This window comes from Urtica dioica, chromosome 7, assembly GCF_054948205.1.
Source record: "Urtica dioica subsp. dioica isolate 48M chromosome 7, U.dioica_male_clone48M_v1_H2, whole genome shotgun sequence".
Classification (NCBI taxonomy): domain Eukaryota; kingdom Viridiplantae; phylum Streptophyta; class Magnoliopsida; order Rosales; family Urticaceae; genus Urtica; species Urtica dioica.
Window position 1 is genome coordinate 41,632,588 of NC_142762.1, and position 22,782 is coordinate 41,655,369.

A 22,782-nucleotide genomic window follows, 5' to 3' on the forward strand; every position below is an offset into this window, starting at 1 on the left:
GACCCGGAAACTCAAGAACCCGGAGACCCAAATATCCGAATAACACAAACACGACGAGAAGAGAAGAACTTCACCAAACCCAACCTACGTGCGGTCATAGGGTCCGGCCCTAGATCGAACCACGGACGGTTCTTAGTGCTAATCCAAAAACGCGATTAACACAGTTCAATTTAAAAGTAACTAACAAGTAGAGAACTAGATTATAAAACCTCATAAACTTTTGCAAGTGCTTATGCTCTTCAATTTTCTAATAATACCACATATTTCGTGAGTAAATGCTAAAAAATAGTTCATTATTTCACTATATTATTACCTTCTGATATGAAAGAAAACAGGCGCGAGTCGCGACTATATGTGAGACTTTTATGATTTTATCCTGGCGTTTGTTTTCTAAAGAATTGAGTAGTAATACGATAAGAAGAGGATAATAAACAATTATAGTGCAAGACAATAAGGACCAAATACCAAATCTATGTACAGGCGACATAGCCTGTTTTTGTCATTATCCTTATGGCTGCCTTGTGAGAAACATTATTACTCAGCACCATGTGAGAGAGAGAGAGAGAGAGAGAGAGAGAGAGAGAGAGAGAGAGAGAGAGAGAGATAGTTTTCCAACAAATAAAATCCTCACCATGCTGCATGGTCAATGCATGAATAGTTCTAAACCCTGCTTCTTCCCGCAGCAAACTCTAAGCATTTTATAAAGGTCTGTGTCTTGATAATTTGCACATGATAAATGACATATTCCGGTCTAACATTTTACAATTTGGTATTTAATTAAGAGAGACTTTACCTACTAAGTACTAAAAATCGTAAATAGATTTATTATTTACACAATATCAAAATTCAAATTTTATCACCCTTTTTTTTTTACAAAATGTCTCGAAAACGTTGGATGTTTTCGGAAGCCATCAGAAACCATCGAAAACCATCTTATTATTAAAGGTTCATCGAACTTCGTAATAGAGAGATCGATCAGTATAGAGCTAAATTCTGATAATGATTACACTGATCAAATTCTCTTATTTAGTATCACAGTGGGTGTACGTCTTAATTATCACCACACCATACAAGGATTATTTTTAAAAAAATTATTCTAAGTAATCAGTTGTTGACAACGTTTAGTTTTCAAACAACTAAGTCTCTTTTTATTTATCCCTCCATAATCATTTGTTATGGAATATGAATTGGGATTTTATCCCTTTACCAAACGAATTTATTTGAGGTTATACTTTATAGTTCCTAAGTTATTTAGGAGATATACTTACTTTACTTGAGAGAGGTTAGTAATTGCTTTTTCGAATTTGAATGAAAACATAAGAAAGGAGGCAAGAGCAAATAAAATATGGATAATCATTGTAGTCGGTCCGTAGTGAAGTCGTGACATTTCTTTTTCTCATCTTTTAAACTTATTTTATTACTATATAGTCGTAAAATTTGTTATTATATGGTCTGTCAGAATAACTTTCAAGATCAAATTTAGCATATGGCAAGACACAAAATACTTGAATAATTTCCAAGATCAAATTTAGCAAAAAATCGAAGCGAGTCCTTAAATACTTTTGATATTTTTTTAGTTTCTTTGATATTCACAAATTAGAAGATGAAACCCTGAAACTACGTTGGTCTCGAACCGCTCCGCCTCCGGGTTCTTCTTCTGGGTCTGGCTTAAAGAGGATGTTGGGGCCGTTTCGCCGCGGCCCGAGCGCCCAGATCTTCTTCAGGAGCTTCGGCCATTTTCGCCAGCATTTCTCTGCCCGGTCCTCGTCGTCCTCGTTCTCCGACGCGATGTCGATCTCGATGAGGTCTCTGAGGACGCCGAGCTCGCAAAGCGCGTCCAGCACCGACAACAAAATGAGAGAGAGGTTGAGGCTGAGGTCTCCGCAGAGCGAGGTCGTCGCCAGAGAAAGAGAAAGAGAGTAAGATAGACCGAAAGAGAGTGAGATATAGAGAAATAGAGAGTGATAGTCGCTTACAATGAGGCGGCGCGAGGACGTTTGTCGCGCAGAGAGAGTCGCAGAGGTTTAGAGAGAGAGAGAGAGAGAGAGAGAGAGAGTGGAGTCACAAAAATGAAGAAGAAGAAGAAGAAGAAGAAGAAGAATGAGCGATATTTTATAATTTTAACCTAATACTTTCAGGTGCGACATGGCGCACCTAAATGAGCATTAGGTGTGACATGTCGCACCGGATACTAAAAAAAAAACTTTTCAATTCAGGACTTTAAAAATAAGAGGAGGGATTTTAAGCCTGCCTAAAATTTTTAAAACTTTTAGGTGCGACATGTCGCACCGGATAGTATTGGGTGCGACATGTCGCACCCGATACCACTTAAAATGAGCGAAATTTTTTGTTTTCGGGAAAGGTATCCGGTGCGACATGTCGCACCCAATGCCCATTTAGGTGCGACATGTCTCACCGGATACCCTTCCGCACCAAAAAATGAAATTTGTAGTAGTGATTATTGATGATAACAGAGCAATTTAAATTGGACAAAAAAGGTGTTTGTATGATTTTCCTTTCCATAATTTGAATATGGATTTCTTTAAGCTTTCAAACACATATTCATTTGCAATAATTGGATATACACTAAGACAAATTGAGTCATTGAGTTTGGACGAGTCGCATCCAATTAAGTCACCGAGAGTCACTAAAGTTTCACTGATTTAAGTGGGATTATTGACCAATGGATGCAACTAATGACATTCATTATTTTATTTGTTCCAGTAATACATAGCAAGAAATTATGCTCCATTCATAATAATCGTTCCCTGGTCTATAAATATGTGGGAGAGAGCATGTCTTCGTAGCACTGATCCAAATGGCACAAAGGGTACCAGCCATGACGCCGACGTGCGAAACGCCGGAGGAGAGAGGCACCACCACACTTGCCGCTCGTCGACCCTCATTGCACAACTTGGGGAAGAAGGAAGTCGTTGGTCTGAGTAGGGGCCGGTCCTCGAGGCACGCGTTGAAAGAAGGAGCCCATGGGTATGAGAAGGGCCAGTCTACGTTCGAATCAGTTGTAGATAGTTTTAAATTTTTGTAAATAGTTATAAATAATAGTTGTAAATAGTTATAAATACTAGTTGTAAATAATAGTGTAAATATTGTTCATTTGTAATTAAAAAAATCAATATTTTGTAAATAGTCAACAGATTCAAATATTGAGTGCAAAAATATTTCGTAAAATAATGTAATAATTAAATCAACAAACAATATAAAAACTGATATGTATGGTGGATTTTTGTTTCTTTCTTTATCAGAATTACTAAGTAATACTCATACTAAAGTTTATTTAATTTAAAATTTGGAGAATTTTTTAGTGGAAATTTTGATAGGATATTTTAGTCAATTTACGTCTGTAAATAAGAGGTCATGGCTATTTACCAAATATATACTAAACGTTGGCTAAGTAACAATCTCAAAGTGTAAATATGATTATGTACCTAATAGACCCAAATTTTATTGCGGATACACTTTAGCCAAAATTGATAATATAATATACTTTGATGACTATCTAATTTATTTATATATTGTCTCATTTCCGTACGTGTTTTCTTGATTTTCGTCTTGATTTTAGTTGTGCTTTTTCTTATATTCATTGATTAGTCACCTTTAAATTGGTATCTAAGATTGTTTAGAGACCGAGAGGTTAATCGTGCTTTTGTTAGAATAAACATAGATGATTTAGGTTTATAAAAAATTCTAGATATTTTGTGCTTTCTTATGAGTTCTCGTGCTTAATGTATGTAATTTTTATAGGATTTTGTACCAAGAGGATTAGCAATTATTTTTGTGAATATGATTAAAAACATTAAAAATAAGATAAAAGGTAGATAAAATAAGGATATCCTTATAATCGATTTATTAATCATGACCTTGTTTTTCCCATTTTTTAAAAATTCGTTTTGATTAATATAGCCATAAAATTTTGGTGTTATAGCCCGTCAAAATAACTTTCCAGGGTTAGTATATAGCGCACAGCTTACACGAATAGCTTTTAAGATCAAATTTAGTATAACAATCCCTAACATAAAAATACAAAAGAGTAATAAAACTATGAGAATTAATATTTTTGATGTGATATCAATAGATATACCGCATACTTAAAGCTGTAAATTATAATGGTTATTAGGGTAGAAAAGAGTTTACTGATCAGGATGGTTAGATTACCATATATATGGAAAACTATCTCTTGTGTACATAATAAATTAATAAGGCTACACGTCAGGTTTCAGATCTGCATGCCAGCTCCGTTGGATCAATAGTTGGGGACCATTGATTATTCTTACTTAAAATGTACATATATCCTTACCATAATTATCATTTTAATTATATAAATATGTATTCAATGTTATTATAAGCTGAGTTTTACTTTGACCTTGTAACTCTGAACCCATGTTCTGTTGAACATATTATGACTTTCTTGGGCACATTTTATAATAAAAAATTTGAGTGGTTATAGCCTAAAACTGTCTCTTGAAAATCCTTCAAGGTTTAATGATGAGGCCACAGAAAAAATAACACCTGGTCGCCATGAAGATCCGTTAAGTTAGCATGTACTTATTTTATCTCTAATCAATCCCTATGTATTCTATATACCGACATAAACTAATTAAACTATAACTTTTTGTTCTAGCAAATATGGATTTAATATTGACAGTACTTAAAAGGTTTTTCTTTAGCTGTGTTATTCTCTTAAATATATAACATTATTTGCTGCTCTTTTACATTTATAAGAGGCCTATTTTGAAGGTAATAATCATCGAGAAAAAAAAAAACTAAGAGTATATGTAAAACTAAATAATGGGGTCATAAAAACAAACATAATTAATTAGACAGCTTATAAACTAAATGATATTAAATATTCTTGTTAACAGGTGTTTGATGCTCTTCATTCGAACTACCATAGTACTTCGAGCTGTTTAAATATATTAAAAATAAGTTGGAAGGCCTCAATTGATGTGCAAAAACACAGATATCCATGCACCATGCATGAAGCAAGCTGTTTAATTAAAACTGCTTATTGTCAACTATATATCATACGTCATACAAACATTTTAAATTCATTAAAAAAATATAACTTAATTTACGGAATAAACTATTATGTGGGTCTGCATGAATGATTGAAGGACTATTGCTTTATAATAATTTTGAGCTTAAAACTGAAAGAAGAAAAAAAAAACCATCAGTTCAGTTCAAGACTTGATCAGCTTCCACAAATGTATCCTTTAACTCATAATTAATTAAACAAATGAATCAGGTCTAATTAATAAAAGAGACTCAGCGTGGCACAAGTACAGCCGTGGAGTACAACTTTTTTAACTACTAATTATGGAACTTGCATGAATAGAGTGGTAAGCATTTTAATAATAGATATATTTATAATATGCATATACAATCGATTCCATGCGAGTAGTTTTGAAGTACTACAAAGTACAGCAATGAAAAGCAACTTTGTTAATTAGATTTTATTACTGGCTAGCTAATAAGGCTAATAATAAGAGGCATGGTTCTTCAACTGTTTGTTTCTCTCACGAGTGTGCCCTGACAATCAGACATTTGGAATCAAATTACCCTAACAATATAAACATGTATACATGTACAGCTAGCATATATGGTCGAATTACAGATCATTTCCACGAAATAAAGGAAAAAAAAACTTGTTATTTGCGAAATTGAATCATGTATGGTTGCATTGTTATTACTCTTCTTCATAATGACTGAATTATTTATTCGTAACACATATATGGTTGGAAACTTTAGCTCACAGTTTTGTAACACGTAGATCGATAACCGACAATTAAGCAATATTACAGTTAATTTGGATTTTTAATATATATATATATATATATATATATATATCTTATTTATTTCTAGTTTGTTATATATTTAGTTAAGGATTTGATCTGAAGCTTTACTCTATAGTGCGCACATAAACACGTCACATTGCTTAACGCATTAACTACTAAGTGGTCGTAATAGCTTTGTTTTACTAAAAGTCATAACCTTTGCTTTATTCCTTAACCCTAAAAATATGCCTACAAACCAGTGTAATTATCTTATAGTTATTTTCAGGTCGACCGATCGGTGAGTGAAAAGTCAAAAGGAATACACTAAAAAAAACAAGAGGAACAATGCATTTAGTCAACGAGATGAATTGTAGTCTGCACTGCAGAGCTTTTCATGGTAAGTAAACTAAATTACTTTATATATATATATACATATATATATATATATATATATATATATATATTCTTGAGAAGATAAAATAGGATCAGTTTTTGGAGAATATGTTGAATTTCAAAGATAATAATAATAATTATGATGTGTTGAGCAACAACAAACAACGGAGTATTTGAGCACATGAATGACACTTCATCATGTTGAATTTCGTTAACATTATATAGTATGTGAAGTTAATTTGAACCTTAAATATTCCTAATTATTATGTCCGAAGTGATTATCTGGTGAAAGTAGTGCCTACAAGGCTATAACATATGTTTCATGAATATATATATATATATATATATATATATATATATATATATATATACACACACAAAAAAAAGAGGAAATGTGTAGGTGATTGATATTATCGTTATGTTTATGACCAACAGAAGAACCCAAAAGGACAGGCTAATATATATAAGGGTTATGGTGTGAGAGTGACCTGAGTGTGATATATATATATATATATATATATATATATATATATATAAAATAATATATATATATATATTGTGTATATATATAATTATATAATGAATGAATAAAAGAATGATCTATTATGCATATAGTTTTATTTACAGTTTCACATTGTTATATAATCAACGTTTTATAAATCTTAGGTAAACAGTCATGTTCATATATTTACACGCGTAAATTGACGTACATACAACACCATTTTATTTTAATGAAATAACAAATCAGGAATTTCACGTCATCTTCATGATTATTTACTTAAGATTTACGAAACGTTATCTATATAGTAATCTCAATCGTTTTAATTGGCTAGTTACCTAATTTATTTATTTTTATAAAAGAATTGAGGTTAGTTAGCTGAGAAATAGAAGGATTGTGTGTGTAACCACGTAGATGTAGTTAACAGCATATTGTACAAAGCAAAGCATTGACTTTACCAATCCCATGCATTATCCCAAAAATAATAATAATATCTTGATCATTGTAACGTGTCACCGCCCCACACCCTAACGGCTATGCTTCATGGAAAAGGAAAGAGAGACAAGTGAAGGTTTACTTAGTTATCATATCATATAATAATATGTAATAGTAAGTAAGAGGATTGACTTCCAAATTGGTGGGAAAGGTTTGCTATAAATACGGCTCAGCATTTTCTTTCCCAGACCACAAAAACAATCAACACTGACTTCAAAATCAAAACTCTCTCTCTCTCTCTCTCATTTTGATCAATGGCGATCCCGGTGATTGATTTCTCAAAGCTGAATGGAGAGGAGAGGGAAAAAACCCTGGCGGAGATCGCAAACGGGTGCGAGGAATGGGGATTCTTCCAGGTAAGCTGTGGAAGAATACAGATACATATATACATGACAATATCAACTAAACATGTAATCTCATTCAGTGTTATGTATCTATGTGTGAATATTGGCAGCTGGTGAACCATGGGATAACAGAGGAGCTGTTGGAGAGGGTGAAGAAGGTTTGCGAGGAGTGGTTCAAGACAGAGAGAGAAGAGGATTTCAAGAAAACGACGGCAGCGAAGCTGATGAGTGAGTTGGAGAGAATCAAGACCGGCCAAAAGCTCGACAATGCCGACTGGGAAGACGTCGTCACTCTCACCGACCACAACCACTGGCCCTCCAAAACCCCTCAATTCAAGTCAGCCTTCAACTAATCACACAATGAATAATCAACCTCAAACTCTTCACGCGCCTCTGCAATTTATGGCTACTTACCTAAAATTTACCAAACATTGGCTATTTAAAAAAAAAAAAAAAAAACCGATACGAACAACTCACAATCTAATTTTCATCGCTGATTCAGGGAGACGATGAGGGAGTTCCGATCGGAGGTGAAGAAAGTAGCGGAGAAAGTAATGGAGGTGATGGACCTAAACCTGGGCCTGGAAAGCGGGTACATAAAACGGGCCTTCGGCGAAGACGAGGCCTTTTACGGCACGAAAGTGTGCCACTACCCGCCGTGCACGAAGGCGGGGCAGGTGGACGGGCTGCGGGCCCACACGGACGCGGGCGGAGTGGTCCTCCTTTTCCAAGATGACGCGGTGGGGGGCCTGCAGATCCTCAAGGGCGGGGCGTGGGTGGACGTGCAGCCCGTCCCCAACGCCATCGTCATCAACACCGGCGACCAGATCGAGGTCCTCTCCAACGGCCGCTACAAGAGCGTCTGGCACCGCGTCCAGGTGGGCCCCGCCGGAAACCGCCGCTCCATCGCCTCCTTCTACAACCCTTCCCTCCGAGCCACCATCGCCCCCGCCCCCGACCTCCTCCCCGCGGGGCCCGCCTCGTACCCCGAGTTCGTGTTCGGGGACTACATGGCCGTCTACGCCGACCACAAGTTCTCGCCTAAAGAGCCCAGGTTCCAGGCTGTCACAGCCCTCTGATTAGTTTCAAATGACTTTTTTTTTTTTTTTACTTTGTTGTTGATTTTACTCACCAGCTTCTGAGGAAGGCTTGAGTGAGTGTGTTTTAATTTTGCTATGTCTTTCTTTCTTTCTTTCTTTCTTTACTTTCTTCTCTCTGTGGTTAAAAATTGTTGAGATTGGGATGCGCTTTGATCAAACCATCCCATATATCCAAACCTCAGATTTGCAGTGATGTGTAAGTGTAGATTGTGTTCACAACTAAAATAAATGAATTTATATTGCATGGCATATACTTGTTCCACAAGCAAGCTTCAAATTGGTACTGTACTGGAATCTGATAACGCGAAACTACACTACTTCAATCGAATGAAAGACGATTGAATCAATCTAATTCGAAAGAGAGACCTTAGATTTACTAAATCAATATATCATATTTTACTAAATCCACCCTAAAAAAAAACGAAAAAAAAAAAAAAAAACAAACTGTCAGACAAGGTGAACGGAGTGAAATTCGATCTGAAGCTTCTGGTACAACAACAAGGGATTATCAGCATCCTCGCAGATTGACTTTTCGACGGCGGCGAAGAGAAACCTCTTCAGAAACTCCTTGCAGCAATCTCTCCCCTGAGCGACAGTCTTCCACTCTTGGTCGCGCTCGGCCCAAGACTCGATCCGACTCTCGGCGTCGAACTTCAAAGCGTAGCCGGTGTGGCAGCCCTGGCTCAGCCTCGCCCCGAGCGAGTCCACCAAGTAAAAAGCCTCTCTCCCGGCCTTCATCACGAAGAAGTGATCGTTCCAGCCCACGATGTAAACCCTGGCCTCCCACTCCGCCGCCTCCGCCACGTCACCGCATATGCGGTCCCACGCGGCGTCGAGGGACACGTCGGCGTCCGTGCTGTTGAAGCACCCGACGTGGGACCGGTCTGCGCGGAGGGCCACGGGGCCCACGTTGGCCCCGACCACGGTGTCGAGGTCGAAGTGGCCTTTAGGGAACCTGGCGAGGCGGGCCGGGTCGGCGGCGCAGAGGGCCCGCCACGCGGCGGCGCCGCGCTCGATGAGCTCGTCGAGGTCCGGCCCCTCCGGCGCGCCCAGCCACGGGTGGGTCAGCAGCCAACGCGCCGTCAGGGCGGCGATTGTGGAGCACGCGCCCTCGCCGGAGAACGGCCCGGTCATCTGGTCGAACGACGCGTACACCACTCTGGTCTCGAGCTCGTGATCGTCGTCCCGGCTCCGGACCCGCCTCGGTCGTGCGAACCAGTCGTTTCTCTGTTCTCGAAAACATTATGATTATTATTATATGTAATTTTTTTTTAAGTGGTGTGGAATTTTATTAATTACCTGCGGCGATGGAGTGAGTGAGTGGCTTGATTCTGATCCGGTGTCGTCGTCTGTGCTTTGGTAGGAGTCCGAGTCCGAGTCCGAGTCCGAGGAAGTCGAGTTCGGCTTCACTGCGAGCGGTCTCTTTCTTGTGTAATCTCTGTAGACCGAATCAGGGGTCTCCTTGGCGGCGGGGACGCCATTGTTGATCATTATTATGAGCTTGATGAGACGTTGCTTAGAAGTTTGGTCTTTCTTTCTTTCTTTCTTTCTTTGCTCTTCTGAATATATATAGAGATGAATAGGAAAAGGTTGAAATCTTTACTTGTTTTTAGGTTATTGTAAATTTTAATGCGTAAACTCTTGAATTTTGTTGTTGATTTTTCCTTCAATTTTTTTGTTTTTTGGGATAGGGCCTCCAAGTAAACAGGGTTTATTTTATATTGGCTGCGGAGCAAAAATAGAATCCTACTAATAAGAAATAGAATCCTACTTGAATTCTAGATTTGTTTTTTGGAAAGTCGAATTCAAGAGCTGTTAGGTTTTGAAGTCTTGATTTGATTTTGACATCTGTTCATTTTAGTCGAATTCTCTATAAATTGGGCTTTTTAAAGTAAATGGAATATTTTATAATATATTATTTTGTTTTTTTTACGCTTTCTGGTCAATGGCTTAGCTGAATCTATTAAGAATTAGAGTTAACTGAGTCAACTACATCTCACACTAATTTTTTTTTTGAAAAGTCATGAATTAGTTCTGCTGCTGACGTGTTGTTTTATTTAATGGCATTTTGGTAATTCGGTTCACTTCGCTCAGCGGAGTTAGTTTATTTCGTTATGAATACTGTTCTTGTATTGAACTTATGAGTTCTTATAAAATACAGTTCTTTTCGGTCTCAATTTCTCTTCAGACTATTTCTTCTTTTCTTTCTCTTGGATGCTATATCTTAAAATGGAATCAGACCAATTCTGCAATGCCATGTCTTATTCGTGCTTCGCCTGATTTCCTCATCCTTAATCTCAGTCGTACATTTTGTTTTAGTCACTCAATTGCTTAATGGAAATATTTACATGGCGTGGAGTTGTTCGATGAAAATCGCACTCTCAATAAAGAACAAACTAGGTTTTGTTGATGGATCCATCTGAAGCCTTCAATCGCCGATGAGAATTTGCTCGATTCTTAGAATTGGATTAATAATAATCTGTTATTTTTTGGACTCTGAATATGGTTTCTAAGGAAATCTCGTCGAGTGTTCTTTATGGCGAATCTGCGGTGGAAATTTGGAAAGACCTTGAGGAAAGGTTCCAACAGAGCAATGGACCAAGGATTTTCCAACTCCATTGTGAATTAGTGAATCTGATTCGAGATAAGAAATCAGTTGGCATTTACTTCATATTAATTGCTGCAATAATTTTCATAGTAAAACTCGATGATTATTTTTCATGTCATTAAAGTTATTACTCTTTTCTAAAGTGACAAAATTCTTTAAAATTTATTTTTAGTTTACTGTAAATTCAAGTTCAAGTCGTCCCGAGTTTTGTTGTTGATTTTACTCCAAATTTTTTATCTCGTAATCTTGTTTTGATTTTGACGTCAATACTTTTTAGTCGAACTCTACTTCCGTAAATTGGGCCTTTTTTACGCAATGGCAAGCTGAATCGAATCAAATCAAATCTTCATTTAATCATATACATCCATGTGAATACGATATTACATTTTAAAGGCCAGTCTTCATTGTCAATGTCGAGCCACTAAACGAAAATAAAAAGGCAAAAAGAAGGCAACGAAAAATCGAGAAGAAGCAATGGCATAATTTTTCTTGTCGTGTAAAATGAATATACTCTACATATATGTGATGTGATTCCTTCTTAATATACAAGGTCATACATGATTTGCAGACCAAACACTACTCAGGCACAGGAGGCTTTTCTAACCACTTGGCCCGAAATCCAGTTCCTTTGCAATCGGAGCAGCGCATTGATCCCTGTAAAGAAGAAGTACATTTAATGCCTTGGCAAGGCAAGCCATATAAAGATATGTACAATTATATATATATATATATATATATATATATATATATATATATATATATATAATCAATGAACTCTCTTAACGTACCTTCCCGGAACATATTATGCAGGTGTTGTTTCTTGAAGGAACTTGGCAGAGCATGTTATCGCCTAGAATGAAGAAACCCGTCCCGGCACACCATTTACACTCAATGTGGCCATTTGACTCGCACGAACAACAAGCCACGGGCCTAGGTTGCTGTATATACTATACAAAATTAGGAATATGATATATACAGATTATTATGTACTTGATTGTCTGCTTTTGCTTATTAGTGTCATGGATCTCCTAAGCCAACTTGGTTTCAAACTAAAAGAAAAATTGGCTCTAATCATTATGAGCTGAGTTGTATTTAGATTTCAGATGTTTCACTCATGATGTTTTAGATACCGAAAACACTAGCTTTTCAGTACGAGAAACAGAAATGATTTCTATATAAACAGAAAGACAAACAAAGCCAATTACACGCCAGAAAAATGAAAGATAAAAATACTTGCAGGAACGAGTTATCATTTGGTGACATTTTCGTTGCTTCTATACAATTTTTATTTTAATATACTTCAAATTGATTAATATATCAAACAAATTGGTTCGCTTACTACATATTCAGTAGTAATAAAACTTTTAGGGAATTGGAATGAATTGTGTTCTGATTAAGTCATTCAGTTCAAACAAGGGCCGGTGATCAATTTTTAAAAACCGCCACAAATCGGAGAATTATATAAAAGAAAATCGAATACATAATCGAGAAATACCTGAGAGATCAACCACGCTTGATCCATTCGCTTGGCGAAATTGGAGGAGCTCTCGTACGAATCCACCATGGAAGCTCGGACGCCACAAACTCTCAAATCGAACGACCTCGAAATTCTTCCACGGCTGATCAGAAAACCAGATCCAGTCGGAGCTCTCGGCGATGACGATAAATCCTTGGTTCGAACCGATTTGGCAGGCACAAGAGAACCGCTTAGCATAGAGCTCGCCATTTTTGAAAGTTGCTCAATCTCAAGCGTCCTCTTACAGAGGATAGCTTTGAGTCCCCACTCGTCATTTAGGGGTATGGGTTCTAATCAACCTATCCTCAATTGTCATCACGGTTTAGATGATGCTACAAATTGGGCTGGTCCTTTTCTGATATTCTACTTAGGAGGCCCAAATAAAGATGTAGTCCAAAATATAGAGAATTACAGAATTAACGCTTTTTTTAGGATTCTTTTCCAAAACAACTGTGGTTTCAAATCGATATTACCTTTTTAGTATACGAAATATATATTATATTGTTTCAGTATATATTATTCAATTTTCATCATACGAGCAATCAATATTCATAATGTATAGTGATAACTGTGTACAAAACGATGAAATGAGAATAAAGTTGACATATCTCTAGATACACAAGCTATTTTCGATATAAAATAATAATGTACGTTTTATTTGCAATATATTTTAAAAATCCATCACAATTGGAGTAAGCCTGATTATGTTTTTTTTTAAAGCCTATCATTTTTTTTTTCAGAAATTTGTAACTCACTATGTCATTCGAAACATCATGTTTTGGATATAGTCACACTTGAAAACTTATTAAAAATTAATCAAATCAATAAGATAGCATTTAAATAACTCATTTGATATATTTATTTTGTCTTTCGTTTAAAACGATAATATTTTTTTTTTCTTTTTTTGCATTTAATGACACTCTCTCTCTCTCTTGTGGATTTATTTTTCCGTTTTTCTCTACTGTTCATCATTCCCCCTCTCTCTCATACCATTTTCGTTTTTTTCCTCATCAAAACTTCAAAAATCTATATCATCTTCATATGGACTCGAATTAAGTGATTTCAAGTCATGCGGATTCATGACAACGAGAGCTTCAAAAATATATCCATTGTATTAATGAATAGTCATATATACTGCCGTAGAAATCCACTGGACTCTACACATTGGTACATTTTTCTATCACCAGCGAGAGGTGGTCTTCATTGCCCATCTAGAAATAGAATTTATGATTTGGATAATTAAAGCTCTCAACTGTTTTTCTTATAAATATAAATGAAACATTAAATAATTAAAAGAAGTTGAATGTAGCCCAATACATTAAACACATTTTAAAAAAATCTATAAAAATAAAAAGATTTATTATTTACATGTTGAAAAATATTTGTTTCATAGTAAAAACTGTACACTATTTTTGTGATTAGTTTAAAAAAAAAATATCACGTGTAATTTACGCCTTTTTTCTTATAGCAATATAGCCTTTAATACACTATTAATTAAAACGAAAAATGAAATAAGTATAATTTCCTAATTCTTGAATTTGTTACAAATCTTACATAAAAAAATAGTTAATTTTGAGATATTATGGTGTATAAAGAATTTATTTCTTATTCCAAACAACAAAATGGATGTTTATTTATTATTTTTAATCTCGTAAAATAATAACTGTATAATTTTTCTTGACGCGTATACGGTATAGGTTTATTTGGCTTATTTTCTATGAAATTTACATTATATTTTACTTTCTCCGTTTAGAATTTCATTTAGTTTTTTTGTTTTAACTTTTTATTTTTACAATTTTTTTTCAAAATAAGGGTTGTTTAAAGTTTCAATTTAGAGAGAGGCTCATTTGGGTTCAACTCATATAAAGTTTCTGATTTAGTGGCCCTTAGAGGTCCAATAGGCATGTATAGGCCTGTGCACGGTCCGGTCCGGTCCAAAACCGGCCAAAAAACCGGACCGGACCGTTCAAAACGGTTCAAAAAAACCCAAACCGGACCGGACCAAAAATCTGTAAAAACCGGACCGGACCGGACCGTTTTAAATCATCTAAACCGGACCGGACCGTTTTGAACCGTTTGGACCGTTTTGAACCGTTTAGACCGGACCGAACCGGACCGTTTTGGACCGTTGGACCGTTTTGAACCGTTTTACATAATTTTTTTTAAAAAAAACCATTAATTTTCCACCAAAACACAAACATATAGTCATATATGGGAGTTAAATACATGCACAAATACCTAATTTGGCTAATTGGACATTAATTAATTTTTTTTTATTTTTTTTATAAATAAACCGGTCCGGTCCGGTTTAACGGTTTTTAAAAAAAAAAAACCGGACCGGACCGTTTGCATTGAGTAAACTGGACCGGACCGGACCGGGGAAAAAAAAAACCGTTTTAAACCGGACCGGCGGTTTAAAAATCACCGGTCCGGTCCGGTTTACGGTTTTTACGGTTTTTTTGCGCCGTCCTAGGCATGTATTTAGGTGAGTATGATCCTAATTTTCAAGCAAAATAAAAATATTCTTTTTCTAGTTTGACGAACTACAAAACGACACGACAACCTTTCATTTTTGCTCTCTTCTTTTTTTTTTTTTTTACATTTATCTTTCAGGATTATAGAACAATTTCTTGCGTTCCAAATTAAGGCACGGTATCAAACCCCTACCTCAAGTCTCTTTTTAAACCTTCTTTTTGCAGTTTTTTTTCTTTCCATGAAAACAACATCTATTCACTATTCAAAGTCGAGAAGTTTATAAGTCGAATGGATTAACTCCGTGACTTCACTTAACTACAATATTTCCTCACCATTCGTAATAATGTTTCGCAATTTATAATTTATTATAATCATTAATATAAAGTCACCTCCCATCTGACACAACTTATAGTAAGATCATTAATTAATTAATATATACACACGATATTTCATGTCGCTTTATGAGCCATCCATCTTATAGTAAGATCTTCAGAAAAGTTATGTTTGATCGTGATCTTTTAATTTATCGACTACGCCATATACCAAGGCTCATTGAGTAAGTACAAAACAACCAATTAACGTCAATAAATTTGAGAAATGTATGAACATGAAGTCACAAAAGGAAAACGAGAAGCTGAGAGTTAGAGAGCACTTCCCATTAAAATTGCCTCATTAAAATACAATAAAATACTTGTCAATGTGATTTTATAATGATTGATGACATTAAAGTTAAAGCGTTATCAAAACAAAATATCATGAAGACGATGTTTTAACCAGTGTTGGAGACTTTGGTGTGACTTCCATTCTCTTCTATATATCCAACAAGCTTTCTCTGATTAGAAATTATATGACCTCGTATAATTTTAATATAATGCATATCCGTATCATACGTCCCTGAAATAAGTGGTTAAAATACCAAATCATTTTTATTTTGTGCCGAATCATTTTTTAAATAATGAAAATTTATTATCTTTTTACATAACATTCAGTTGATATAATTCAAAATATACAAATTAGTGAGGTAAAATTATGAAACCATACAAAACTAACTAATTACACCACAACAAAACTTTTTTTTTTGAATTAGTAACGGTGAAGATTGAACTCACGACCTCTACGCTAGAGATGATGTGAAATTACCACTAGATCAAGCTACGTACCACACATCACAACAAGCATTGATTTACAATATTTTGAAAGTTGGAAAATAAAATTTTAAAAAAAAACGTCAAATTTTAAATGGTAATTTGTCAAATATATACTAAAGGTTAATTTTCAATTGGCCAAATATATGGTACTGAAAAATTTGCGCAATATAATTTCTCGCAAAAAATGACTATTTTTTATCACATAAATAAATGGGCAATGTAGCAAAATAGTCAGTTTGAAACTATAGAATTTGTTTTTAGCCTATGTTTCATAACTTTTAGGGAAATAACCAACGTGCTTAGGTGTCAATAATTAATAGACTAATTTGCCCTTTTACTTAATCAAATGGAAATAATGAATATAATTATATTAAATAATAGGCAATAACGATATAAAATAACAGACAATTTCAAAATTGTTATACGTAGCCTTAAACCTCTAACAAATCTCAACAAAAATATTTTATCAAATATATCATTAATCACGCGACGCGCTAATCTAGAACGGCTTCACCAAGACTGACGTTATTGTGTAAGAACCTGTCAACACAGATAATAAACGTAAATTACTGGAAATTATCTCATTCTCCACATTTAAGTAATATGAATGGAAATAAATGGAAATAACTGTAAATAAATAATCTGTACCTCTACATTTTTCCAAAGATTGACATTCGAAAATCTTCACTGTTAAAAAAAAATTAACAGTGAGAGTCGGGCCACCACTAACCAAGCTCCGATCGTCTCTCCCGCCAACCACCGCCGTGAGGCTCGTCGCGACCCCCTTCCGGAGCGCCGACCACGGCCTCCCTCCGGACTCCGAGAACACCGACTCCCTCCACACTACGGTCTCGTCGACCGCCTCCTGTAGGCGTCGATCTGGCTTCGACGAGCCTTCGCCGCCGCCGCCTCCGGCCGATCTGCGTCATCGGCGACAACTTCTTCGACTGGACTGCCCCCTTGGCCCACGATCTCGGCGTCTTCCTCGTCATCTTGGCATGTTGAAGGTTTAAAAAAAAACACAGATCTGATTTTGTGGAGAGAGAGAGAGAGAGAACGTGGATTCTAATATTTGGTAACTACTTTGTACAAAATAGGAATTTAACATGCACAAAAAAAGGAAAAAAAAAATATAACGTGATTTTAAAAAACTATCTTAATTATTGAAGGACAAAAAAGTAAAAAATATTTTGCCACCTAATAAGTTTGACTATTTCCCTAAAAATCTCCAAACATAGGCTAGATCCCAGATCAAACGTTTTAGGTGGCCTAATTAGTTACAAATCTCTAAATAAATGGACGTTTATTTAGACATATGACATCAGTGTGTCAATAAACAGTGAGTGTATAAGGACTAAAAAAAGAAACTGGATAGGATAGGAAACAAGTTATACAGTCATGATCTGTTAATATTTCTATTAGTGAATCTAGAAACACCCAAATTTCAGTATGGGTGTGCTTAATTATTTATTTTTAATGCCAAAATGTATGTAATTAAGAAAAAGCAAAGCGAAAATCTCACCAATTGAACAGTAGTGACAACCGAAACAGGACTAAATTCAATACTTTTTTCTCACCCACCTAATAAAATCCGGACCTAAATCTAAAAGCCCAAGATTTTTTTTCTGATTCGAATGGTAGTAAATAATTATCGAGATTTTGAAATCAAGTCTAAATCTAACAGTTGATAAGGTTTAATGTTCAAGTCTTAAAACGATTTGGTGTCTCAACTCAACCATGTTTCTTCTTCGTTGTTCCTCTTTCTCTTTTTTTTTTTCTTATTCTTTTTCTTTATAAGTTGGAACCAACCTATGCAAGTCCGTAGATTCATTTTCTTATCGCCTTCATATAATTATTGTCAAAATATCATATCTAAGTTGATTTCGTTCAATAATCATAAATTCAACACCACCGTACACATTAAAAATTGAAACAAAAACAAAATAATTCTCACAATGTAATTTTCCGGGAAATAACCATAAAGAAAATATATGTATTTTCGTTGACTTATAAGCCCCCTATAAAAAAACAAGGATACAAAAAAAGTCAGATTTTATTATGTTGTAATTTGTGGGAAAAGTGATTGTATTTTCCTACCCAGTTTAGTCCGCAACTTTCTCTCATAATTGCAAACGACGTTTTCAATTTCAAATAATAACAATAATAATAATTATTAATATTATTTACACAACCCGAAAAAACAGTCACCATAAAAAAAACCTTCAAGAAGCTACATAGTAGCAAACAAAACAGACCCTCTTCTTTGTCTGTAATACTTCACAAAAATCACTTTACCAACAAATATTATATATATAGATATAAACACAATCCTTATGTATTTATTCCTTCCTTGTCTATATATAATAATTCTCAAAGGCATCAAAACAACAGTCTCATATCTGGTCACTCACTCAGTACTCTTAATGTAGTAAAACACCAATAAACCAAAAACCTATCAACCTTCAAACCATGGAAAATCAGTATCCGATAAGATCACCGTCAACAAACATCAATAACGCTCCGTCGCCGACGACTTTCGTCCAAGCGGACCCGAACACGTTCAAAGACCTCGTCCAGAGGCTGACCGGCTCGTCCGGTCACGACTCCGAGAAGCTTCCGGTGACCCACCCAGCCAGACAGCCCAAACCGCCTTCAACCAGTCCGCCGGTGGACCCCACCGGACCTCGCCGGTCTCCGTTTAAGCTTCAGGATCGGAGGCAGACCATGAGGAAGCTCGAGATCAAGCTCAGCCTCGCCACCATCGCCGGAAACCACCACAGTCGCCATAATCACCACCACCACCCGTGGTTTGACTCTTCTCCGGTTCCGAGTCCGGTCACGCCTCTCTCTTCCGACTCGCTTTTCGTTCCCGGCTCTGGCTCGCCGTCTCCGTCGTCGTTTTTGTCGGATGTGGAGAAGGGGTTCTTTTTGCAGCCCTCGCCGTTGACCACGCCGCGTGGTTCTGACCCGCCGGAGCTTCTGAATCTCTTTCCGTTGACTTCGCCCACGAGTGATTGATTTCGCCAGAGCTCTAATCGAGATTAGTTTACTGATCGCGTTTGGGGTTCGATTAAATTATAAAATATAAAAAAGGACTGTTTATATCTTCTTCTTCTTCTTCTTTTTTTTTTTTTTTTTAGTTGGCCTGCTTCTATTTTACATTATTTACTGTTACGTGCATGAAAGTGAAACAGAACTTTTGTTTCCTTCTTTTTATGTTGCAGTTTTTTTTTTCCTTCCAAATTTGTGTTTTTTGGAATGTATTATATGTACTATTAGTCTATATACAGTACAAAACCCTTTGCAGTTTGCATGGGTGTTGTAGTTGGAAATGTGTATTTGATATTTTTTAACTCTTTGTTCGCACCTACATTAGGGGCGAGTCTTTTTTTTTTTTACCTTCTCTAAAATAAGGGACCCTCAAAATTTCTACACTACACACAGGTCTTTTTTTTAATGCTCAAGTCTTGATGGGTTTAGTAAATGAGCATCATTCATATATAGACACAGGGAAATAAAAATCAACATGATAAGTATGAAGGGCCGGTTTCCCTTTTCTTAAATTTTTTTTTTATATGTACTAATCTTGTAAGCCATAACAGTTTTGACGTATGGACATTTTGTTTGTTTATATTACAGGTGCGTTCGTATGAAATTACAGACACACAAGTCACAGCAACACATGTATTATTTTCTCTGTTTTCTTCTCTGAATCGTCAGCGTTGAAGTTTAACAAGACAGCAAGTGGATAGAGTTACGTACACCACAGATTCTCTTGTGCCATGATTCTCTTTTAACTTTGCATGCATGGCAATACATACGTATAAAGTATATTGTATATACAGTAATACACTGTGTATATACATATATAATATATAATACATGCCAGCTAGGCAATGCCAAGTACGAAGCAAGGAAAGTATAAATGCAAGTAGGCCACGGGGATATAAATTTAAAAATAAAAATCCAATTACGCGTAGTATTGTACGTAAGAAAAAAAAAACTCTTTTTTATTATTAATTAAACTCCTGAAGATCAATAAATGCCATCGAATTCCAAGTTCCAACTACCAAGTAATCACACCAGTTGACTTAAAAAAGTTAATGTCACTCATTATTCTCAGATTACAGACTGACTAATTATTATTCATTGGGGGACATATAGAATTAGCTGCAAAGCATATGCCATGTAAAATATTCGTCCACTTATGTCTTGCAACTAAATTGCTTAATTAGTTCTTGATCCAAATGATGTTAAGATTCTATTTTGCACACAATCTGTGTGGACTAATTTGGCAATACCATAATTACTTTGCAACCCCAGCAAAGCTATAGCTAGCTTTCTCTTTATATTAATCAACGCGCATATTTCATTGTCACGACACTTTACACTCATGAAAATGCCAGCACAATCCACGGGAGACGTATCTTAATTAACATGGCTTGTTTAAATATATATCCAATTTATTGTTCTAGAAGAAGAATATATATAATTAATATAACAGAACTGGAATCGGAAAAATAAAAATAAAAAAAGACCCTAAACCAGAATTCTCTTATGGTTTCATTTCAACTGGAACATTCTAGTTCGGGGAAAAGTAATGTGACGGAATTTATGTTCCATATGTACTGCTTTTATTTTTTAACTGGACTTTTGTTTTCTGAATAATACTAGAACATAACATATTGTTCCGACCATTTGCCCTAGTTTAATCCAGATGAAAAGTTAACACATTGCATCGAATACAAGTGTGGGTCATGACAACAAAAGTTTATAATATTATAATATTTTATACTCAGAAAATTTGTTGCGGTATCACCAATAATTACTAATAGCTATTTCATCTGAAGCAGTATCTATATAAAGCTACAAAAAGGTATAGAGGAAATATATTTATTGATGGTTAAAGCTAATCATGGCGAGTTCGTAACTTGGATTTTCAATAATGAATTAACAGATCCAAATTAATCACACATGCGATTTATTATATTTGAAGATCTACACAAAATCATTAGACGATATTAAAACCCATTAATTAATCATAGCAGCACCAAAAAGAGACGAATAAATTGTTAACCAATAGCTAGAAAGAGTGACAGGCTCATAGTCACAGTAAATATTTGGTGGTGAGAAAAGAAGACAATATGGATGATCTGAGTCGGCGTGTGTGGGGCCCAAAGTGAGCCTTGGAAGTTGGGTCCATGACGGCCTTGTGGGCCGGTTTGTCATGACACGGCAGCACGAACAGCCATGGACCGTCCATCACAGTGGGTCCCACGCGGCGACAATCATGCAATGAATGAGCGGTCAGACTTTACGATGGCCCAAACTCCCCATTTACCGAATTGCTCATAATATTTTTCTTTTCCTTTGACGACAGGTTAGCGAGTTAACACTTTTTGTCTTTGGAAAAACGAGTTGGAAACTTTAGTGGATCACTGTAGTTAGTGTTAGACTAAAGAGTCTCACTAAATTTATCATTGTAATTTTTAAGCCAAATATAATATAGAGAAAATATCATATCTCTCATGTGTTTAATATAAATATTGCGTTTATTTTTATAATTTTTAAAATATATCATATCTCTTTACATTCATATTAATGTCAATTACATACCTTAAATTGCGTTTATATATCAAAACTCTCTTTTTTTTTATAAAATTTTGTTGATCTTTTTTCGAAATAAACGATTAAATTGTCCATTTTCAAAAGAAGTGATCGCAGTTGATCGCCGACCACAACGACGAAAGGAAGACCTCCAAAGAGATGAGAGAAAGCATTGTTGTCATTATCACTATAGTCACCGAGCATCCGGCAATTAGCTCGTTGAATCTATTGACTAGCTCAATCAAGCTTTTCATAATCGTCATGATAAAAAACTCTCTGTGTGGTTTTTTCCACTCGAAATTCTAAAACTTTCCTCTTTATAAAGTCCTCAATGAAAAAGAAATAAAAGATCAAGTGGAGGAACAAAATAAGAATTTGGTCTTTTTTTTATTTTTTAATTATAAAAATAATTCAAAGTATAAATAGAAGAATTCTCCTATGTGCACGCGTGCGCGCGTGTGTGAAGTTATAATGTTTAAAAATGATTGGTACGATCAGTCATGAGTCATGACTCACGAGTCAGACATTCCTTCCCCTTCATTTTTGACTTTTGTAGACCGTGTATCCAATATTGGGTTGTAAATTATATTGTAATCCGATTTATTTTTTTTCTACATTTCGTCTCTCTCATCTTTTGTGAGCCAACGTGTTATGATCTGATTTTCTACACCATCAAATTAGATCGACATTGCTCATATCTCATCTATGTTAAACAGTCAATGATCTAATCATATAAGTGACAAGTATTAAGGCCCCTCTTACAAATATTGTATAAATATGGTATATCACTATATCTGACAATGAA

At 35.5% G+C, this 22,782-nt stretch overlaps 4 protein-coding genes across 4 annotated transcripts; 2 read left to right on the plus strand and 2 right to left on the minus strand.

Annotated features, from left to right (window-relative positions):
- The first annotated feature begins 7,385 nt into the window (after positions 1-7,385).
- Positions 7,386-8,872, plus strand: LOC149391677 (2-oxoglutarate (2OG) and Fe(II)-dependent oxygenase superfamily protein). The gene is made up of 3 exons (XM_089620575.1): positions 7,386-7,535; positions 7,634-7,860; positions 8,026-8,872. The coding sequence occupies exons 1-3, from the start codon at positions 7,434-7,436 to the stop codon at positions 8,600-8,602; spliced, it is 906 nt and encodes a 301-aa protein (XP_089476701.1). The 5' UTR covers positions 7,386-7,433; the 3' UTR covers positions 8,603-8,872.
- A 198-nt stretch (positions 8,873-9,070) lies between these two features.
- Positions 9,071-10,114, minus strand: LOC149391678 (uncharacterized). Its single transcript, XM_089620039.1, has 2 exons — positions 9,923-10,114; positions 9,071-9,850 (listed from the first exon to the last, which is right to left on the minus strand). Exons 1-2 carry the CDS (start codon positions 10,112-10,114, stop codon positions 9,071-9,073), a joined length of 972 nt encoding a protein of 323 aa, XP_089476165.1.
- Positions 10,115-11,559: 1,445 nt separating this feature from the next.
- LOC149391679 (DnaJ/Hsp40 cysteine-rich domain superfamily protein) lies at positions 11,560-13,047 on the minus strand. The gene is made up of 3 exons (XM_089620367.1): positions 12,727-13,047; positions 12,020-12,169; positions 11,560-11,885 (listed from the first exon to the last, which is right to left on the minus strand). Exons 1-3 carry the CDS (start codon positions 12,955-12,957, stop codon positions 11,808-11,810), a joined length of 459 nt encoding a protein of 152 aa, XP_089476493.1. The 5' UTR covers positions 12,958-13,047; the 3' UTR covers positions 11,560-11,807.
- A 5,549-nt stretch (positions 13,048-18,596) lies between these two features.
- LOC149391680 (VQ motif-containing protein 4-like) lies at positions 18,597-20,320 on the plus strand. The gene is made up of 2 exons (XM_089620227.1): positions 18,597-19,410; positions 20,008-20,320. Exon 1 carries the CDS (start codon positions 18,840-18,842, stop codon positions 19,386-19,388), a length of 549 nt encoding a protein of 182 aa, XP_089476353.1. The 5' UTR covers positions 18,597-18,839; the 3' UTR covers positions 19,389-19,410; positions 20,008-20,320.
- The last annotated feature ends 2,462 nt before the right edge of the window (positions 20,321-22,782 follow it).